This window comes from Phalacrocorax aristotelis, chromosome 3 (assembly GCF_949628215.1).
Source record: "Phalacrocorax aristotelis chromosome 3, bGulAri2.1, whole genome shotgun sequence".
Taxonomy (NCBI): domain Eukaryota; kingdom Metazoa; phylum Chordata; class Aves; order Suliformes; family Phalacrocoracidae; genus Phalacrocorax; species Phalacrocorax aristotelis.
In genome coordinates, this window is record NC_134278.1 from 78,201,565 (window position 1) to 78,223,941 (window position 22,377).

The following is a 22,377-nucleotide window of genomic DNA, read 5'->3' on the forward strand; positions in this document are numbered from 1 at the left end:
AAATTGTACACAGTAGCCCTGGTCCAGCATGGAGGTCAGGCCCTTTGATTAAATTGTTCAAAATGGGAAAACTAAGAAAGGCTTAAAAATACTCTCACAGATTAGACATAAGATCCTCCTAGACAACTGTCTCCACCACTCTTTTGCTGTAAATAATTTTTTCTTTCCATCATATCTACAGGACACCCATACATGCTGTTTGTAATCACTCTTAGAGTATCCTCCATGGACTGCAGTTGTAGTCTAGGGCTCTTCATGCTGGTTTCTTTGCAGAGCATTCTTGAAAACAGCCCTCCCTATGCAAATCCAAAGAAGCACAAAGATTTGTGCCTAAATCTTCTCGGAAGCCTGTATCTCATACATGGCACCCTGTAGCCTACTGAATCTGGTGCCACACTACCAGCTTAACTATCCCTCAGACAGTGAAAAACAACTTTTACTGAAGTGTCTGGACAACAGGATTTCCTACATCCCAGCTTTATAAACCAAATTTCATGGGAGAACATGGTAAGTGTTCTCTGTAGTTCATCAAGGTAAGAAGGAGTCTTATATCTCTGACCCTGAATTTTGTAAGGCTACATTTCCACTAATATGACAGATCCAACTTCTTTGCATGTGAGGGGGAGGACGTCTCGGTCATCTCCTTGAAGAGTCTGTTTTACCAACTGCTCTCACCATCAGACTTTGTTTTCTGAAACTCCCTTTTTTAGCTTCAAGACATTCTGTCTTGTCTTGCTGTCTTTAGCAGCCAAATGGTTGTCATCCATCATTTATATCACCTTAGAGATATTTATAGATTTTGATTGCATCCCACTGGACTCTTGTCTGTCTTACATCATATATATTTGTAGCTTTTGTGATAAAGCTTGCCCTGTAATTCTTGCATACTTTCTGCTATAGATTTTCTCTAATTTGTTTATATTCTGTCTTAAAGCATGGATACCAAAATAGCACATGGTCCCACAGGGTTTAGTAGTCCTACCCAGGTACTACAGGCAAAACTCACTTTCTTATATGCAAGCATGTTAGTAAGACAGAAATCTATAGGTTTGTCTTTCAGGTTTATTAATAAAACTTTAACTACACTAGCAACACATTTATGCAACGCTTGTCTGATGCTGGTTTTCAAATCTTCATATTTCCATCGTACGAATTAGTTGAGTATATTGAACAGCTTTGTTACCTATTCAGGGAATGAAAGCAAATAGGAATGAAAATTTTTGGGGAGACTGCAGTCAGAGATATTTTCTCAGTGAAATATTGGAAAGTATCTTTCAGAATCATCAGTATGATCTTGCAGAGGCAAAACATATGCTCTTCATAGGTAATTTGATAAGCCATCTCCGGGAAGAGCAAGGACAGTTAGAGGCTTATGGAAGCAAAGTTATCACTCCCATTTCCCTTCAGCTGGGTAACAGGTTTTTTAATGAGGTCTTTTTACATCACATTATATTCTTCCTGACACCATTTTTCCCCCTGAGCGTGAGGTGTGATAGAGCCATACTCTCATCCATAGAAACCTTACTGTGACAGCCACCCAGCAAAGTCAAGAGGAGTTTGCATGACTAAGGATCGGATGAGAACTGAGACAGGACCTCAGCATCCGATCCATACCCATTCAGCCCATCCTCTCCGTTGCAGAGTCCTGTTACTGCTCTGCTCCACCAGCAGGAAACTTCTGATATATTTCAAAGCTAAATTTAAAGGGGATACATTTACCAGTGGCTCTGACCTGGAGATCCCTGCACATACCCTGGGGCCTGACCCCTGTACCTTGTTCTGGCGCAGGCAGAGGGAGGAAAGGTCAGACAAGCAGTGGATGGGTACCTGCTGGTGTTGACAGGCTGTCAGGCTCAGGGCCAGGAAACCTGAGGTTATCCAGCAAGCTTTCCATTGACTTGCCTATTAAAATACCGATATATTTATCCATGTTCCACCAGACACTAGATGCCTCCCAGACAGACAAAAATAGAGACAAACTCTCCGCTGCAAATTTCACAGGCTGTTTCACTTTAGAGGAAAGTCACTTTAGTTACTTTCTGTGATTAATGAGAAACAAATCTAAGCAAATCTCTAGATCTACAGACACCTTAACTGTCAAGGAGATTTGATGATCTTTGGACTGATTTTTTTTCTTCTTTCTTTTCCTTTTCCTGTTTCCATAAGTAAAGCTACATGTGTTTGGGATTCCTATTTTCTTTAAAAGAATTGCAAAAGAGTGCACCATGCTGCAGTCAGTCTTCGAAGACTATCTTTTTTTGTTATTCATGCTTTCTGCATTCAGCACTAAACTCCTGACATAACCATAATATAGGTTATGGAGAAAAAGTTGAAGAGTCAACTAAATACTACTGTGTAACCTCCTGCAGTCAGATTAGTGTGATATTGTATCTACTTACACCAACCACCTAAAAACAATCAAACTAAGATGGTGAACATAAACGGAAGAGGAAAATGAAGTTTAAAGAAATTATGAAACAACTCTGGAAGTCATATAGCTTTTGGTGACTATGTCACTCACTGTTATTAACAAATAAATAGAGGTATATAGCATGTCTGATTACACAGGCCTGCTAAAAACAGCTCTCACGAGTTACTGACTTCTGTTTATTGATAGCATGTTGACATAATTTCTCTACTGGTATTGCATTTTTTAGCTAATTAAAATGCACCTTCTCCCCAGCCTGTACATAACAAAACATGCTGAGATAGATGTACTTTCAGTGCTTTGTAATTACCGGCATTATATATGAAGCGTAGGATTTACTAGGACTCTAGCATAAACTAACCTGTACCTCAGAGGCAGACGTAGACTGAAAAATTTGGCTTTGCTCACAGCTGTGGAACATTTGGAGCCATAGAGTTGGTTAGTACATTACAGAGATAGGAAAAAGTAATGAAATTCACATGTGTTTTGAGATCCGAATTCCACTGTATTATTGGCATCTGCAAAACTGGACTTGTCATTTGGGATATATCTACTGTATGTTTTTCTTCTTCAAGGGAGGGAGAAATGTATACCCTGTTGTTTTACCCAGTTAACAGCATGGAAGGACTAAAAATCCATAAGACTTAACCAGTTAGACATTCTTTTGACCTGAAGAAGAAAGCAGTTGGCATCAAGCTGTTGAAGCTGGCACCTAAGCCACCTGCCTCTGCAAGGTTTGGGGCAGTTACAATACTGGGGGGAAAATAGGCCATAGCAGCAGCAGTTTCTGCCTGGCTATTAGCCACCAGTAATCTCTCCTTGGGGTAAAGAGTCAATCTAAATAGAGAAATCTTTAGAAAAGGGGGGATGCAATCAGGGCCTTTGCAAATTTACTTGATCTGGCATCAGTAAGAAGCATATCTGAAAATCCAGCTTGAAAGCTTCACTACGAGTAGGGATCCAAGCTTGAAACCAGTGCAATGGTTTTAAGTAAAGTAAAACTTTCAGAACATGCTAATTGCATCAAATCTCTGGCAGGTTTTGAAAAATCTGATTCACCAAGAACTCTGAATTGTAGCATTTCTTTTGTTTTCCAAATGAGAGCTCTTAATCTGTTTATGCTTCCATTGCAGACTTTCTTCCACACTCAGAAATCCCCCCCATCTGCTCTAGCATCGTTCTTTTAATAATTGACTTGTTTTCTCTAGATACTGATGTGACTGAAATAGTTTGATCTGATTTTCCTTTGCTTCTGACCTCCCTGTTACATTTATACCCATGTGAATCTTGTAACTGTGATTGACAATGCCAGTTCCCTTTGCTATTAAAAATCATTATGCCTGCAGTAGTCAGGATGATAACAATTCTAGCAGAAGAATCTGAAACAAGTTAGAGGTCCATCAGAGGATAAACACTCTTTTTTTTTTCCCATCTCTCTTCTTTCTACCAGTCTTACAAAGCATTCAGAAGACGGAACAATATACTTACTTGTACTTCATAACTTTATACTTTTTTTCACTTGGGAATGAGATGGAAAAAAAGTCTATGAATAAAATTTTTGAAGTACCTCAGAGTATGCACTTGCAGTAGAATGTGATACAAAGACTTGCTAAACCAACATCTACCTGCACTGACCCAGGTAGGGGGCTACTAGTTTCAGGGTAGACTCAGTTTGCAGGAAATCTGGCTGCCTACAAGGTTTTCTGTGCATGATATTGAAATGCTCTCAGAAGTGGAGTTATGAGTTTGAATTCTTAAATACTGTGTTTAGGAGCCTGAGGGCACATCTAAAATTGATTTAGAGTTTATTATTAGCATTTCAGTTTTACAGATGACATGGAAGAAGAGGGAATAGGTTGCAAGAAAATTCTCTTCTTCTGCAGGTTCAGTGATTGATTTACAAAGGCAGTTAGATGCCTACAGGTGCAGAGAGGTGTCTAGGGGAACTTCCAAAAGCACCTCAGTTGAGTGACGTCCTTAGTCTACTGAACTCTGAAATGATTGACATTCCAGATCTGTTCAAGTGCTTTTACAACACCAGCAAAGAACTTCTTTGCACTGCTAGACACCTAATTGTCTCCATAAGATGTCCCCCAATTAGTTGCAGATGGCCAGCAAAAGGAAAAGGGATTAAATGTTTTGCATTTTAATAAATATATTCTACTTCCTGGCTAGGAAAGGTTTTGTTTTTCTGAGTTGATTTTCTGGCTGTAGCTCTGACTCAAGTTACTCTGGCTCAATACTCTGCTGTCTCAGTATGGCACTACACAGCAATAGTAAATAAGGCCTGGTGAGTGGCAGTCTCCATGGAGGCCTTATTTACCCAGTGACATGGTGTGTGTCTTCCCACAGTGATGCCACCACGTCATTTCCTTAACTCCTTCTCTATCACCAGCTTCCCCTGGGGAGATGGGATGATGCTCTCTGATGTGTTGGCAGTTCATCTTAAAGAGGGAACGTTTAATGAGGTGGTGCCAGGCAAATGGGGCTGCTGCCTATCATACAAACCATCACTGCAGATTTTTTTTCCTGTGAATGCTATGTATTACGGAGCACTGAGAAAATTATACTTACTGAAAGAAATCAAAAGAGTCTAATTATAGTGATTTTTATAGAGAGAGTTAAAGGATGCATGTCAAAAGGGACTGATATATAATTATGATAATATCAGTTGCAACTCCTGTGCTATCTAATTACTTGAAATGGATGGCATTGTGCAATCTTTATGAAAGCGAGCTACTTTGATAACAAAATGATATAATCTTAATATGAAATAAAAATAAAATTGAAAAGAAAGTAAAATTAATATATTGGTAGGAATAATAATCAAAGAAGCAGCACTCAATGTGCTGGAAACACAGTAAAAACAGAAAACCACCAATCGTTGCCAACCCCAAATCTGTGCTACACATTTGACACACACTGTGTCAGAAACTGAGATGCTGCACGTGTTGCCTAAACTGGTAGTCAAAAATCAAGACATATCAGCATGACAAGAAAAGAGTCATAAGAAGTGGAGGAAGAAAGGAATAACAAGAGGAAAGTTTAATAAAAATCGGAAAGAGCATAAAGCTAGCAATCAAAGTGTTAAACTCTTCTGGATTTTTTATTGTCTCCATGTGTTGAGCGTGTCTGGATCCTCTGAGGTACCCCAAACCCCCAGCTGATGAGTAGGTGCTGGGACCCTCTTAGATTCAGGCACACAAACATCTTTGAGGACCAAAATCTTCCTATTTTGGTTTCATGCTGGCTGTATTACACTGATAAAACTGTCAGCAACACTTGATATAAATAAAATATTAAAGCTATTACTTTAATTTATCATACATTTTGATTATGACAGATGTAATTTAATTACACAGAACCTATACCTCCTATAACATAATGCCATCTGCTGACAAATGACCTGGAGACTGGAAAAAGCAGATTTTTCCATTCATTAGAAATGAAAATCCTAGCATGTTCATGCGTAAGCCCACGGACCTGCTGGTAGGTCCATGCTCCTAATTATGGTGTAGCCTAGAAAAATCAACTGTTATTTGAACAGTGACATCAACAGATTGTCAGTTATTAGTGGTTTCCAGATTTTTGTGGCCACCACGGGGAAACACCAAAACTTTCACAGACTTTCATGGATACAGCATTATCATCAGTCTTGTAAGGAAAAATAAGACTGAATAAAAGGCTTAATGTTATTGTATTGGCTACCTGCAGCTCATTTATCTCATGGACTGCAGTTTGCATGACTTCTTTAAGCTTTCATCACCTCATTTATTAGCAAAGACACAATCTCATAAGCTAAGTTTATATATCTTTTCTAAAATTTTAAAATAAGAAAAGTAGAGCAGCAATTGGTTAGAGCCCCTGGTTTACTTCAAGTTTGGTAAATACATTTATCTATGTACTGATTTCAAGGAGCTACTTTTGTCTTACGCTGATTTAAGCAATCTGTTCCCATGAGATCATACAGAATCAAAGGATCTGACTTAACTGTCCGTGTCTTCAAAATCATTATACTAATTCCTCATTTAATCCAATCTTGTCTCTTTTTGGTACAAGAACAAAAGCATGGAATACTTTTTTATCATACAAGTGTTTTAATTGCTACGACCTTTTTCTTAAAGAAAATTGAATGTTTGGAACTCTTCCTCTGAGCCGTAATCTCTCAACCATTTGCCACATACACTGGTCTCTTCTACCCTCTGTAACAGCTGCATACTGTTTATTCAATAGCATTTAATAGAGATTGTGACTTAGTCCTCTGAGCATGACCTTCCAAAGCAGTTCTACTGAAGCTCTTCCCTAGCAGTAAAGGTTCCCTCATACCTACACCCTAGCAGCTTCCTGGCCTCTGTGGCTGCAGTGATTCTGTTCTATGTGGTGTCGCTTGACCAAGTCCGAAGGTCACTGGCTTGTCTTTAATATCCAACAAAATTCCAATGAATTTGACTTGTCTTTAATATCCAACTGAATTCCAATGAATTAATATTCTAAATCTCTGCTGAAGATAGCCTTTTGCTCCTTTGTGTAGCATGTTGATGTTGAATATCAAGGAGACAAAAGGAAATTTGAGTTTTTGAAGGTGATCATGGTTTTCACTGACAAATCTGTCTAATTACAATAAAAAATGTCAGAACTAAGTAACTTGAGAAAGAAGAATAAAATGCTATTTCAACTTTGCAATCATTTTTATATGTTATTTTGTTTATTTATCATGATTCAATGTAGGATCTGTTAAAAATCTTATCTAGTTTGCAAGGAGCATGGCTGAAATGATTACCAGGGTTTCCATGCAAGACTGTAAAGGCTTTTTCCATCCAGGGATTTTACTTGATGAGATTAAGGTGTGAGAAAAATAAAAGGCTTATCTTGAAACCTGTCATCTTCCAAAACAAAAACAAAACAAAAAAAAACCAAACACAACCTGCCAACAAGAAATAATCCAAGAAAATATCCACTGACCGCACTGCTGCCCAGACTGGCAGAGCAGTCTCAACCACCCACACTTCTGGCATCTACCAGAAGGCTTTCTTACCTTCACTGCAAACTCTGTTTCTGTAGCTTTATGAACACATCTCTTGCACACTGAATAGGAGCCAATTCCTATGTCCTCCTTGATCTCATATCCATCTGTAAAGTGAATGTTGTTCCCATGTAACTGCTATAGGGAAAGACAAAAGAAACAAGGTAATCAGGACATGGGTATGTAAAAGCAAGGACTAGCCTCGTCTTAATAAAGGAAGTGCTTGATCCCATCTCCTTCACAGAGCTCTCTTGTCCTTAGCAGTTTTTCTAGCTCCAGTTAAAAAAATCTGAAGTTCTTTACTTAAATAAGCATGTCCCCTCCCTTTTTACCTTTTTCTAGTCTGTAAGATGGAGTTGTCCATGTAGAAGTAATGGCAAAAAAGCCACGATTTTCTAAACTATTTATGGAATGTAGATAATCAGCTCCTGTTAGAAATTAACAGGAAACTGTAGGCCCAAATCCCTGACAGACATATCTTGACAATATAAACTTATTTCTAATGAATGAGGGGCCAGATAACTTATAAACTACTAATAGCTTCACAGTCTTCAAAACAGATACCCCACATATGGGGTGTGTCTCCAGACCACCAGAGGTCTTGTCCAGGATACATGTAATTATGATTTCTGTGTGAGAAAAAAGTTACTATTTTAAGCCAACCTAATATAAGAAAATATATTACTAGTGAAAATAGTAGGAAAATACTTTAAATTTTCTGGTTTTATTTATTGAAAGGCATAGAAAGAACTATGGCATCATTAGTTTACATGCCCTTTGGAAAATGTCTGGGCAGGTGGATTGGTTGGTGAAACCCAAATCGGAGGCCCTGCTGCAAATTCCATCCTAGGACTCAAGAAATGACCAGCACCTCTAAAAATCCTCTAGGATCTTGTGTCTAAAACTGTAACCTCACTAGCAATGTCCACACAGAACCTTCTAAATTATAGGACATGCATGTGTTAACATTCAATACATTTTTACAAAGCAAACCACAGGAATATATCTATAAAATTTCTGGGATGTAATTGCTTGGGTAACAGCTCACTTACTGTTGCACAAGAGAATCTTTAAGAATATGACATATTCCACTATAAATTATTACAACAGGGATGAAAACTGTGAAGACCACAGGCAGGGGCTCTCCCCTCGAGGTATGTATACCTCTGGCTGTGGGTAGCAGGACCCTTTCCCTGTGGGAAAATTCGCTGCATCTTTGAGCAGCCCCATTCTTTCTCCTGCTTCACTGTTCCTCTGATACATGAAGCCATTTGTAGCAGTTTGTTTCTGCTTTAAATTTCAGTAACTGGAGAGCATGTTGTAGGGGAATGGCAGCAAAGAACCAAGTGTCTGGCAAGTGTCCTTCCCCTGTCGAGCTGCCCTGGGTTATGTGAGTACACGCAGGCTCTGTGCAATAGCAACAGGAACACGGTGGGCCCTTACACCCAGGAGCTTGGGCTGTCTGCCTGTGGGAGCCTGCAGCAGTAGTTCATTAAGCCCCTTTGCCAACACAGACTGTATCATATAATCCAAGACAAAACTGTTGAGAATGACAAGCATTCACTGAAAACACAACACTTCATTACCTGCCCTGTATGTACAACTGGAATAGTGTTTCAGGTATTCAGAAGTACTTTCATTTCAGTTGTGGTAAGGTGCAATTCCTGTTTCCTTTGTAAAGGCCGTGGAGAACGTAAACTTAAAAAAATAAAAGCCTTTGGGAAAAATTTCTCATTTTCCACCTCCTACATGCTGCATGTAAACACCTCCTACCTACACTGGGTAGCTGTGAAATACCACTGAGAACCCTGAGGCAGTTTAAATACACTATGCACATATGTATCTGCCCATCAAATGTGAAGTGTAACATCAGCATCAGTACCTGCACAATTGGATGGACGGTGATTTTGTGCACATCTTGTTGTGCAGGCTCCTGCACTAAGTTAGAGGCAACAAAGCTGAACCCTCTGAAAAGATGATGAGCGTTGGCACTTGGAGGAACACCTGGGGAATCTGTAGCAGAGGGAAGAAAATGGCTTCATGAGCTGCACGAAAGATCAGAAAGTAACAGCACAGCACCTGCAACAAAGTCAGTCACCCTTGCCAGTCATCTGCAGATCCTGCTAACCTGGCAGACACGTGTGGATATAATCCACTTCCACATCAAGGCTTCTCCATCCCGTTCATCTGGATTTGAACAGTGCAGGGGTATTGTTTGCAAGGATCGCTCCCCTTGGATATAGAGGGGTTTTTTCACACTGCATGTATGTTCTTAGGCAAAGCACTGCCTGTGCCAGCAGTCCACACAGAAAGGGAAGGCACAGTGTGGCAAGGCTAGGAGAAAGGCAGATGGCTCAAGGCAGGGCACCCCTTTGGCTTAGCACAGGTTCTCCAGGGAGTGGAAAAAAGCTGCAAGTTGCTATATCTGTCCTTCACAGACTACAGAAATTACAAAGGCTAAAGTGCTTTCTGGGTACGTTGTGTGGGTCAGGTGAATGCAGAGAAGACAGGACCTGAAGCAAGCGTAAAAGTGCGATGCTCCAGTAGTGGTGGTTTGTGGCCTCATAAGGATCTTTCTGGAGCAGCTTTAGAAGCTGTGACTTACACCAGGGAAGATGTTGGTTGACTTGTCCTCAGGTGAACAAAATGACTAGGAGTGTTTTAACTAACCTTCAGGGACTTTTTCTCCCCTCTCCTTCCCCTGACATGGCAAATCCAGGGGAGGAAAGGCTGGAGATCGGCGAGCCCTGAATTATTCTCCCTTTGGAATGAAACAACTAGAGAGCAGCTCCCGGTACCTATGCCACTGCTCAGTGAGTTTGCCTGCCAAACCGGGAAGAGTTGCACTTCACTTCAAATTCTGAAAAGCTTTAAAGAGATCTTTCTCCCCCGTGTATGTTTTGTCACAGTTTTTTTCATAAGCAAGAAAGAGTTGCATTGCAAACCATTCCTTGGTAGCTGGCTGGGTATTACAAAACCTGCAGTACTAAAATTTGCTTACCTTTTATTTGTTCTTTTTTTGGGGGTTTGTTTCTCACCGCCCCCCTTTTCACATTTCCTCCAGTGCAACGTATGATTTACCATGGCAAAGTTACAGAGCTAAGCTTCCTTTAGAAAGCTATCTCCTTGTAGGAAGTGTGTAAATACCCAGTTTCACTAGAGTAAAGAAAATACATCCCCACTGGATCTTATATCTGACTCACCTGCCTACACCCATCAGCACCACCCATTAGTGTGTAGGCCAATGGCGTGGAAGACTGAGTATTGCTTGAGGTCCTGAAAATATGTGAGAATGTGTTTGCTGGTGTGGACATTCCCTGTATAAATCTACTGTAATGAACTGAGGATCTGAAGCCAGAATATGGTAAAACCAAATTATCTGCTTGGAAATAAACAAACTGAGACTGCAGCTAATTCTGTATCTCATTACAAAACCACCTCAGCTTTGACAGGAGCCAGAAATAAACACGGCAAGTCAGAACTCATTGCAAAGTACGTGGAGAAGCTTGTCTTTTGGTAAAATGACGTGGGCTATTTGTTTACCTCAGTGTTTTGATGGGCACTCCCCTTACAAATACATGGATGAATCATACCAGACCTCTTGCATCACTGGGTACTTTTTACAATGGCATATATTCAACAGTGATATTTCAAGAGGGATTAATTATGAAGAAAGAAAGTTTATTTTAAAAAAAGGATGACAATAATTTAAATCTGAATGGTCCTGAACTTAAGAAAAGCTGTGATCTGGCTCTATAACGTAAGTGCTAGGTCATCTCTAATTACAAATAACTGTTCCTTCATAATTCACTGCCAATCTCTTTATCAAACACTGTAGAAGAACTACTAATTACTTGGTTTCAATATTAAGTATTCATCACCACCAACTGATATGCCCATCATATGAATTAAATGTTAAAACACCTGTGTTATGTGCAAAATTATGTTTAAATCATGTTAATTAACTGATAGCTATGGAACCTAAATAATTTTCCTAGTCTTGATAAATCCAGAATCATTTCATATGTCTGAATTAGACCCATTTGCAAACACCAGTCTTGTATAATGGTTATATTTCTCCCTGTGAAAGTCATAATGCTTTGTCCCACCAGGGCATCTAACTTTACAGGATTTTCAAAGGCTTCATAAATCTTAATTTACTTCAGTATGCTTCACTGAGGTTACCCAAGATTATTATCTTATTTGCAAAGGAGGAAATTTAGATACTTCAGGTGTGATTTTACATTTTTTTCTCAGCAGTATAGATGGCCTAAGATATCCCTGCTGGTTACAGCATGCTGCCCCATCACTTACAACAGTACAAACGCTTGTGGACTGAAATCTAATTTGGATCACCAGAATGATCTTGGTTTGATCCTTGTTCAAATCACTATTTATAACCTGGATTGCTTCAGTCTCCTGCTCCCTGCGAGGAGCTGAGTCAGTGCAAATGAGGTGTGGGTCCACAGTGGTGGACTTAGGAAACAAGTCGCCAGAAATAGTGACTCCAACTCAGACAAATCCCTGAGAAAAAGTGATCTGAAACTATACCCATAGAGATGAACCGCAATGTCAGAAACCACATCTTTGGCACACTTAAAGCTAAGGTTAGGAATCCACAGAAAGCTGTTTCAGCCTCCAGGCTAAAGAAACTTTCTGAGATGCAGCAAATCACTGGACTGGTGAGTTACTGGATCCAAAACTTTGAGATAAACCTGTTTCCAGGCAGGAGAACTCATGCATGAAGACAGAGTGCAGAATGACTGTATGTATCTCTGCCCCCTCCTTGGTAATATCTTTCTGACAGCTTCATTAAAACAAAACTGCATCATCATCATGAAACAGTAATTATCACAGTGCTTGCTGTCTGGGTACATTCTCAGTAACAGTGTAAGTCTGTATGGGGCTTATGACACGACAGAAAAAAACACCAAATAAAATGGCTGCTTGTTTGATTCCCCCAGCAATATGAGCCAGTATTAAACACTCTTGTGATGCCCCAACCAGTCAACAGTGAGGGGCTGCAAAATATGCTGCCAGTCTGCAAGGGCTTTTCTATCACTCTGGAAGTGTAAAGGGATTCACACTTCCAATTATACCTATTTTGAAATGACAGGGTTTGAATCTCAGGCCACTTTCCATAATAGCATGAAGCAGAATTGAGGCAAGCCATCTCCCCACCCCAGCCACTGCCCCAGAACAAACCTTCCAAGTCAGTGTCTTGCATGAGATATCAAATTGAATTAGGCAACAGTAGCAACACGTAGAGTATAAAATATAACCCTGGGCATCAGCACATGCATGAAGTACAAAGGTTTTCATGCCAGTACAACCAATGAAGCATGAACTTCCAAAGCAATCCAAAGTCTCAATGCTTCTCTGAGACTTTCCAAGGCAGCACCAACCTGCCCTTCTCTCAAGATCAGACTAACTTGCAGTCTCCAATATTTCAGAGATATGAGCTCCTCTGAAATCTGAATTAAAGCTAAAATAAAATTAAAGTAAAATGTCTGGCACCCAAAGAGCATTCATTTCCATGCAGTGGGATAGGAATGTCAGAACATGACTAACATATACTGGAGACAGGTGGATGTTCCAGTTGGACCCAGAAATGGGAGTGTAATATGTTTATGGCTTGTGAAAGTCAGCACATCCTTGGAAAAAAAAACAAACAAACAAAAACTAGGAAAGAAGACTGATTAAAGATTTTGAGTAGATACTACTATTTCATACCCCATGAAAGGAGGTTTTAGCCAAGCTTTGTGTAGAGGTTTGGGCTAGTATTAAGGAAAAGGCTGAAGGTCATGATGAGCCTGAACGAAAACTACAGGAAGTCTCAGCTCTGATTCATGTGCTATAATGCAGGCATTTTTGTAATGAAAGCTCAGATCTTCTACTCTCACTGCAACAGTTTTGGGGCAATTTGAGGGTTGAAGCCTGAGACCTTATACTCAGTTATTACAATACTATGTTATATTTGCAGAGCTTACCATCTTCAACGTGTTTTACAAACAACAGCTAATTAAATTTTTACATTTTAGAATGTATGAACAGGTACTTCTCTACACAGGAATATCACAGGCAAAAATGTAATGTAGCTCATCCATGTCTAGCAAGAGGCAACATTATGACTGGGATTACCACTCTGAGGTTACTGATATTCTTGCTTTCAATTAAAAGATGGTGTTTAGCGCAACAATCACCTTCATATATATAGTGCACAAGTGCGATATTCCTGTTAGGAAACAGAAATTATAGGAACAACATTATCACTGCAAGGATTTTCTAAATATTGTGGGCCAAATTTCCTGTTGGCATAACTCCACTGATCTGAGAACTTGATGATTCTTCATTATTATTAACCATCTAGTAATTTCCAACAGTCCATAGGCTATGGGATTTCATAATTAAGGAAAACATCTATAGAATATATAATTATGTAACAACTTGCAGAGATGGCAGTAATTTAAAATTGTTATATTCGGATAATGTAAGCAATTCTAAGAGCAATAAAATAGCTAATCAATAGTTATTTTTCCTATTAAAAATGTGAAATCTGTCCTTCCTGAAGACAAATTAATGTGAAGCTGGCAAAATGCTTATGAGCTTCTTTTTTTTGGAAATGGAGAACAGTCTTTGCTTCCTGCTGGATATAGCAAAATTCAGTAGTCCCACAGGTGATCAGACTTTTAGCCCCCGTTGGAATGGGGAGGGAAGGAAGAATGAATTTACTCACTGAAAAGATGCATTACCCATGTGCCACCTTACTAACCTGTGGGGGTCCGAGATGTGAACTCAGGATCAAAATGAAAGGTGTCTTCTGGCCGCCCCACTGCAGGCTTGAAAGGTGGCTTGATTTCTTTCCTGTATAGTTTCTACAGGGAGAAGAACAGATCACAATCAACAACAATCTGTACACCTTCAGCATCTACAGATAGGATCCCTGGCTTTGTTCAGCTCTCAGCTCTAAGCCATCCTTGCAGGACTGACAAAAAAGGGTGATGTATCCATAGCTCTGGCTCCTGCCTGACTGGTTGGCTTAAAACCTGTCCCCAGGTTGGTCCCTGCACTTTTTAGTTGCTGAAAACCAGAATATAAACACAGATGTTTCTGGTAAAAATTTAGCCTGCAGACTGGCACAATATTCCAGCTGAGGCATCTGGAAATTCACTGGTCTTCAGGGCAGGACTGGAACGTGCAAAGGTAACACCAGGAAACTGTGCATGGGTGACTTCAGCAGCGCAGCAATGGCAATGAGCACAAAGAACTGCTAGGAAGCAGCGGCTGTTTTAGCATTTATTATTTGTCAAGAACTAGCAATATGTTTGACACTCTGCCAGACTGAGCTGAGCAACAGGCCTGGCTGCCTGGTGCTCACAACCTAAACAAGAGACTTGTTCTTTTGGCATATCTGGTAAAAGGGAAGGGGCTCACAGCGGAGGATTAGATGAAATTCCCATCAAAAGGTGTTAGGAAGAAAGCACTGTGGATAGGTGGGGAATCATGTTGAAGGCTTAAATGTGGCTTGAGCAGAGGAGCAAGACCAAGGAAGCACATAAGGAAGAGACAAAGGTATATAACAGGCAAGCACTGCTAGGAATGTGAGTTTGTGCTGGTGAGTGGGGGGGCACGTCGGGTATCACATAAGTAACAGTCACCATAAATGTATGCTAATACACCGCCTTTATTACCAGGGACTTCGTGGCCTCTTTTCTCATGCTTAGCGATCTTTAAGAAATTGCTTCACTGTGCTGCTTCGCAAGCATTCATACACACGCACACACGCACTCTGGGAAATCAACAAACTGGGGTGCAGCACGTCTGGATCTGATCCAAAGCCTACAGAGGTTAATGTAAAGAATCCTATTGATTTCAGAGATCTCTGCATCATCTCTGCTTGAACTGGCCAAAACCAAACATCATGCTGATGGCGGCATGGGGAATAGAGCTCCAGTTTGACTCCCTGCCCCACATTTCAGTCCCTAGACTGCATTCTCTTTCTAGCAATGCTTTTGTTCTCAGGTTTCAAAGGGCTGAATAAATTGCCACAGAAAGTGCCCAGACTTTCAAGTCATGACAAGAGCTGGAGAGTTCAATTTTATTACTGTTTGTAATGTGTATTTTCAGGTTAGCTTCTCAAACAATTTCATAATGAGCTGATTTTTCAAAATATTTAATGGAGATTAATACATGCTTGTCCAGCTCTTTGAATGCAGGAAGATTCTTTTTAACTGTGGGTTTTGTGGTGACTTAACTTCTGTAATATAAAGCATGTGGTCAAACCTAATATATATATACACATCAACATAATTTGAACTTGATTTTGCATAGATAAATAAAGGTTCTTGAGGCAGGACATTCTGTAGCATAGTATTAGCATTAGCATAAAGTGCATGTTTGTGGTTGAATGATGATTCCTTGGAAAAGTGGAATGGTGAGGCTGGAAATGACTCTGCAATAATTAATGGCCATTTCACCATAAAAAGTTCCTGCTTGCGTAAAACTGCTCCATATCTTCTGAGAGAGAAAGAGATGAATAATTGCTGTGAGCCACAATGGAAAGCCAGTCTTCCAAATAATTAAAACCCAATTGCAATCTTAAGCAGGAAGTGCCACTCATCAACTGAAAAGTATCAACCTAGTAATTAACATATATCTTCTAATGTCTGCACAGAACTTTAAAAGAGAACTCGGCACCTACTGAAGCTTTTTCTGTTGCTAGGATTTTACCTTGAGAAAGTGTTTTGCTTCCAGCTTCCCTTTATTTGTCTTAATTCACAACCGCAGTCCTTCTATTGCAGGAAGCAATATGGTCACACGCACACATGCTTCCTCCTTGAATTAAATGCGCCCCTCATCCTGTGAGGTCCAAAAATTGGAACACGAGAGTTGTACATCATTTGGGGACTGCACTCTCTTTTGATTATTGTAACCATATTCTCTCTGGCCTCTTAATTTCTCCCCCCATCTGTAGTTTCTTAAGTGCTGTTGGAGCTACATTTGTATTTTGAATCCCTAACCCACATCCTCCACTACTAGGGAGGGATTTAAGATTCATCATGAGTCACACACCACCTAAAGATGTGTAATCACAGATTCGCTTGCTGGGAGGGGAGGGAAACAAAGAAGTTGCTTGTGCGAGTGAAAGGCACCTCCTCTGAGTGGAACCCAGATGACTCCCTTTTCCACTTGTGATAAAAATTATTTCTGGTATTTCTGACTAGACAACTAGGAACAGCAAAAGGTAAACTGCCTAAAACATCTTTTCCCAAGCTCTTGAACTGGGTAACTAAATGAAATCTTTGAGGATTAAGAACAAGCAGAGCAGTGTCATCTGTGGTCTTTCCCATCCCACACTGGCTCCAGTTCTCTGAGTGAGCCGCTACAACCAAAGCCAGTTCACTGAAGCAAACTAAACCACAGGGCAGCCCAACACAGTTAAACACGAAGGCTTGCTGCAGGCAGAACACTTCTTCCTTTAAAAACCCGCATCCTGTAGACTGCAAAACACAACGTGACACCAGCTGATCTAAGAAAACAGCAAGAATCACAGCCGCTGTTTTCTGTACACGCAGAGAACAAATCTTTTGGTGGATTTGAGATCCTTCTGGATTTTCCAAGACTATTTCTAATTCTAGGTGAAAAGTATTAACCTATTATCTCTTACTGTGGTCCCAAAATTATTTGGGGTTGATGGATCACCTAGATCTCCTCTAACAGAAACCAAGCAGAGTGGCAAATGACAGCAAGTTTCAAATCTTGCCTTTGACCATTTCTACCCGGCTGTCATATAACTTCTGGTAAAATTTAAACAGCTATCTACATCCCAAGTCATGGTAATCCTGGCTCTGTATGCAGAAGTCACTAAGGGTTCCACAACCAATTTTAATGGGAACAGGGTTCCAGTTGTCCTAGTTTAAATCCCAGTTTTCATATCCAAATTTTTATTTGGGGACATCTTATTTGGCATTCAAAAGAGACTTTGGATGTGTTAGTGGAGCATTTAAATTTCAGGTTGGGTGCTTAAGATCATGATGTGTGTGCTATTTTGCATGAGTATAAGAAGCTGAAGATTCTTTTTTTCCTTCCATATTGCTTCCACATCTGTAAAGGAGAAATGTACTCCTTAGCCCTTAATGTCTGACTAAGAATGTAATTTCTCTCTCTTTCCCAGTAAAGAATAACCCCCACAACCCACGCCCATTTTTTTAAACTGGCCACAGCATTGACTTATCACAGCAAATGTGAATGACAGGTATCAGGAGTCACTGCGCATCATGCATGGCTGTTGGATCCAGATGCTGTGCAGAGGGAGTGCATAATCCACAGAATGAGGGCGATGAAGTCCCAGGTGTGATAGTATTGATCTAGATATTCACACCTGGATACATATCCATGCTTTTGTCTACTTATCACCCCCTCACATCCTTCTGAGACTTGGATAATCAGTGCCTTCAGATTAATAAGTACTTCTGAATTAACTAGAACACAGTTCTATAGCAGTTTGAGAAACTATGAGCTTCTATCAACTTTCTGATTTGGGACAAATCCCTTTTTTTTGAAATAACTAATTTTGCCCCAGGTCCCAATGACCTTTTCTAATGTATGTTGCCAGATCCCTGATAAGAGCTTCATCTGAACATCTCTTCAGCTGGGACTCAAGTAACCATAGTATAGAGAGTAGGAGAGTAGCAACAAAATGCTGCAACATGCGTCTGTCTCTTTTTAGTTATAAGCAGTTAATTTTTCATCATCTTTAAAAAAATGCACTCCTAAAAAAACCCAGAGATGTAAATGTTCTGTACATGTGCCTGACAAATATCAAGAAAAAGAAAATTGTTTAATTTAATTAAAAAATATTTAGTTGTTTCCTCAACTGAGTTTCTTTGACGAAGGATAGAATTATTCCTTAGACACTTTCTATAAATAGGAAGATGCTACCCTCCACAGTGATGCACTTGTACTGTGAGAATAAACTCACTTGATACATATACCTGTCATGGAAAATCTAATAAGCAGACAAAAGGATAAACTACCTTCTAAAATGTTTGTCCTCTCCTAGATTAATGGCTCAATGTTATTGCCTGCAAATGATAGAAAAGCTAGCTGAATTCAGGCCTGGGGATCAATTTTTGCTGCTGGTACAATCTGCAATTAAATAATTCACATAATTCACATTTTTGGTTTAGTTTGATTTCTAATTAATATTGAAGGAAATAGAATTTGAGTCCACTTTCTTCCCGCTCCTTTCCTCAGCTGTGTTTGACAGTTCATTTTCTAGTATGTCATTTGCTCTTGTTCCAATTTAGCCTGTCGTCTAAACAAAAACTGTTTATAGCCCACTCCTCACACTGTAGTGTGCAAAAAGGGATTTCATTTTTAATTTTCAATGAAAAGCCAGAAATTCTTTATGCATGACCTGGAAAGAAGAAACAGTAATAAAAAAATCAGGAACCAGGCTGTGCTTTCTCAAAGCCAATGACTGACATTATCTGAGGTCAACTCGATTTGGGTCTGCTTGTCTTAGGGAGAAAAAGGGGGTGCAAGGGTAGTAAGCAAATAGAAGTCAGAAGGAGGTCGACATCTAATCCTCTTTCTGTGAACCCCAGCTTTGATCATGAAAGACAGTCCATTCATTTAACAAAGGATCTGTTGAATTTGCGTCACAGTGCCTACTAAATGCCTTAGAGCAGCAAGACTAATATTTGCAGAAACCATCTATTTTTCACCCTGGGAAGTGGAAATGTAGGGTTTTGTTACTGGGTGACAATAGCTGTAAAAATGAGACTCTTAAAGAGATTACATCATGCCACAATTTAAGTTTGGGCATAAAAACTCTGTCAGATTGTCCACAGTTCATTCAGTGCTACTTATACACCATAGGTTAAACTTAGGGTGGCTGGAGATTTGTACTGAATAACAGCACCCTGGAACGTGGGAATGACATGAAGCAGCTGTGGGGAAGGACGGGAGCAGGATGGTCGTTCTCTGGCCATGTTCATGTTTTCCAGGATTGCACCTATCAGCACTGCTGTGTTTGGCATGAGCAACTACAGCATCATAACGGGGCTTTTTTACACTGTGTATATAGTCTCCACTCTGTTCACTGCGTTCATCTGAACCAGACACTGTCTGGTTGTGTTTGTCTGTAGACAGCGAAAAATGGGAAGCAAGTGGGAAATGACTGCTCCAACAGGTAAACACTTCAGTGATGGAGAAAATAACCAATCCCCAATGCAAACCTGAAGGGAACAGCTCTGACAATACTCTGACATGAAGATCCGTGATTCTAATGACTTCATCACTGCGATATCTAGACTTGACACACAACTTGGCAGGAAATGGCTAACTCATTTCTGCTTTGAATTTCTTTTAAACTGAGATGAAGCAACTTTGCAGTTTGTTCTTGGTTATCATGTCACTCTTGTAGGAAAAATCTTGCTTAAAAAAAGGCCTATTACACACTGGGTTTCTAGAAGACACTAACCCAGTCTGACCCTTTATGATAAGGGAGCTCTTGATGGAGCATCATTTTCCTACAGTCACTGAAAGTTTCTATGTTGTCAGTTGCAGCAGTCCTGTCTATCTCAGCTGCCAAGGTAGTTCAGAAGCTCTCCAAGAGAGCTTGCCTCTTGCTCTCTGAGGTCTTTATATTACCAAGGTATAAAATAAATCAACATTCATGTCCTGCCTCTACAATGTTGTTTGCTGACTGCCTGCAAATTGATGCGAAAGATTCTGTACATGTGATGGAAGAACAAAATGAGGGCATCAGGGACTTTTTCCAGCAACAGTACAGAGATCAGCACTAAACATCTGTGCCTGATCCACTTCTTTTCTCTGACCCTGCTCTGCTTCTGTCTATGGAGAACATGTTAACTGTTGGGTGATCATCATAATGCAAAGTCCTGGCTTCAGCTCAGGGCCAGGCTGGCTCACACCACTCTGAAACGCATACAATACTGCTGCTGTAACTAGATAAGCCTCCCAAGATCTCCGTGAGTGGTAGTAAAATTAGGATAAATGAGAAAATATATTACAAAGATGATAGCTGATCTGTGTAACAATGATCCATACGTCTCTGAGAGAGTACAATAAACACTAATTGTGTTGGATTAAAATAGGTCTTTACAGCTACATTTTACAGCAAAGTTAGAGGGCTAGATAAGACATCAAAGGGCAATTAAATCCACCTTCCTCTCTAGCTCCACGTCATGTTCAAGCATACCTAGCATCTTCATGGTAGATTTTTCCCTAACTCGTCCATAAGAACTTTTTCAAATGATGGAAGACTGTACAATTTCCTTAGGACATGCATGAAATTTTTCCCTAAAGAACTGAGCTTGAAACCATCACAAATTATCACGAGAGAGGGCAGTCTTGAGGGGTCTCACAGACCAGAACTGACTTTGCTGAAAACCTTTCCAAGATGCAAAGCCTCATTTCTTTGTGATGAGTTACTGAGCTGCTCCACTAGCAAACACAGAAGGAGAAACCCTCTCACTGCTCCAGTGCTCCTTATTACCTTGAGACATATGCACCTGACCTGTATTTTGATTGCAAAGCTGAGGACTGTGAAGATATCAGAGGAATACAGAAAATAATAATAAAGAACCCAACTCTTCAGGATTCTCTATTTTTTACTTTCACTTAATGTTTTTGTAAATGTGAAGTATTTATACAGAATCTCACGATTAGTAAGAAGCAGAACAGGAAAGAGAATCCAGACTCCAGAACATATGTGAAGGGACTGAAAGTCAGCTGGGCCATAAAGGAAAATCTCAGACTCCACTTTCATTGGTCATCCCTTAACATGTTTATGAGTCATACTAACTCTTCAATAGGCAATTCAAATTAGATTCATGAGTTTTTCCAAAATAAATGATTCTGTGGGCCTTTCAAAGACTACCTGGGGACCACAAACTCTGCTTTCACAGAGGAATTAGCTTTAGTGTAAAGCCCTAGGCAGTGGTTTGAGAATGGGTCTGTTACATATTCATGCTGTTTTACCAGGATTTATAGCGAGAACTGCATCAATCTGTCCTGTTACACTAGCATTCATGAGCGAATTCAGGCCAAATATTAAAGAGACATAACAATACCATAACATAGGTCAGAAAAAATTAAACTATAAAATTCTAGAGGATGTGGCAAACAGGAGCTCTGATGCACTGGCAGATGTCCAGATCAAGAACAAAAAGTGTTTGTGTCCAGGTTTGTCTAAAAATAAGTCAAATTGTACAAATATGACGCTGAATATGTGAGAAGGTTTAACCTGTTGCAAGTCTAAATTGAATACTTAGCTAATCTCTACTGCCAGATTTATGAGCTGTAGCTGATAGCAGTAAAATAAATCCTTGTTTACCATTCTGTGAATCATGTCCAACATGTCTTAGTTCAACCATGTTATATTTGATCAAATGTTTGCTGTTCCAATTTTGAGTGCTGATGTTAAATTAATGACTCACCTCAATAAAACATCAACCACTTGTAATAGGAGTTGCTGTTTCCTGTTCTGGCTGGTTGACTTGCATACTCAGTGATATAAAATCACTATTCTGGAAAACTGTCTATGTTGTGCTTTTCTGTAGCCCCCATCGCAATACAGTGGAAGGGCCAAATCCTGTCCTATGGTCACTTAGGCCAAAAGTGACAAGAAGGGGTCAACAAAACTACCCTGTGGGAAGATTTATGATTCCCCCAGCATAAAGTAGCACAACTTGTGGTACAGCCTGCTGTACCAGCTCTACCAGTACCCAGCCGGCCCCAGTAGCACCACATGGTATTTGGGAAAAGGGTGTGTCTGAGGTCTGAGAGCTCCTTGGAGGTACGGTTGGCAGATATGTGTAAGACCAGACCTGGGGCTGCTCTGAATAATTCCGAGAAAGAAACGAATCCCTGGAGGTCCCTGATATCAGAAAGAAAA

General features: G+C 40.0%; 1 protein-coding gene across 1 annotated transcript in view; it reads right to left on the minus strand.

Moving 5' to 3' along the window:
- Positions 1-22,377, minus strand: part of RPS6KA2 (ribosomal protein S6 kinase A2) — a 177,513-nt gene that overhangs the window by 23,266 nt on the left and 131,870 nt on the right. The window contains exons 12-14 of the mRNA XM_075088078.1: positions 14,224-14,326; positions 9,334-9,464; positions 7,464-7,589 (exon numbers count right to left, since the gene is read on the minus strand). Of these exons, the coding sequence (XP_074944179.1) occupies positions 7,464-7,589; positions 9,334-9,464; positions 14,224-14,326 (360 nt within the window). The remainder of the gene's footprint in view (positions 1-7,463; positions 7,590-9,333; positions 9,465-14,223; positions 14,327-22,377) is intronic.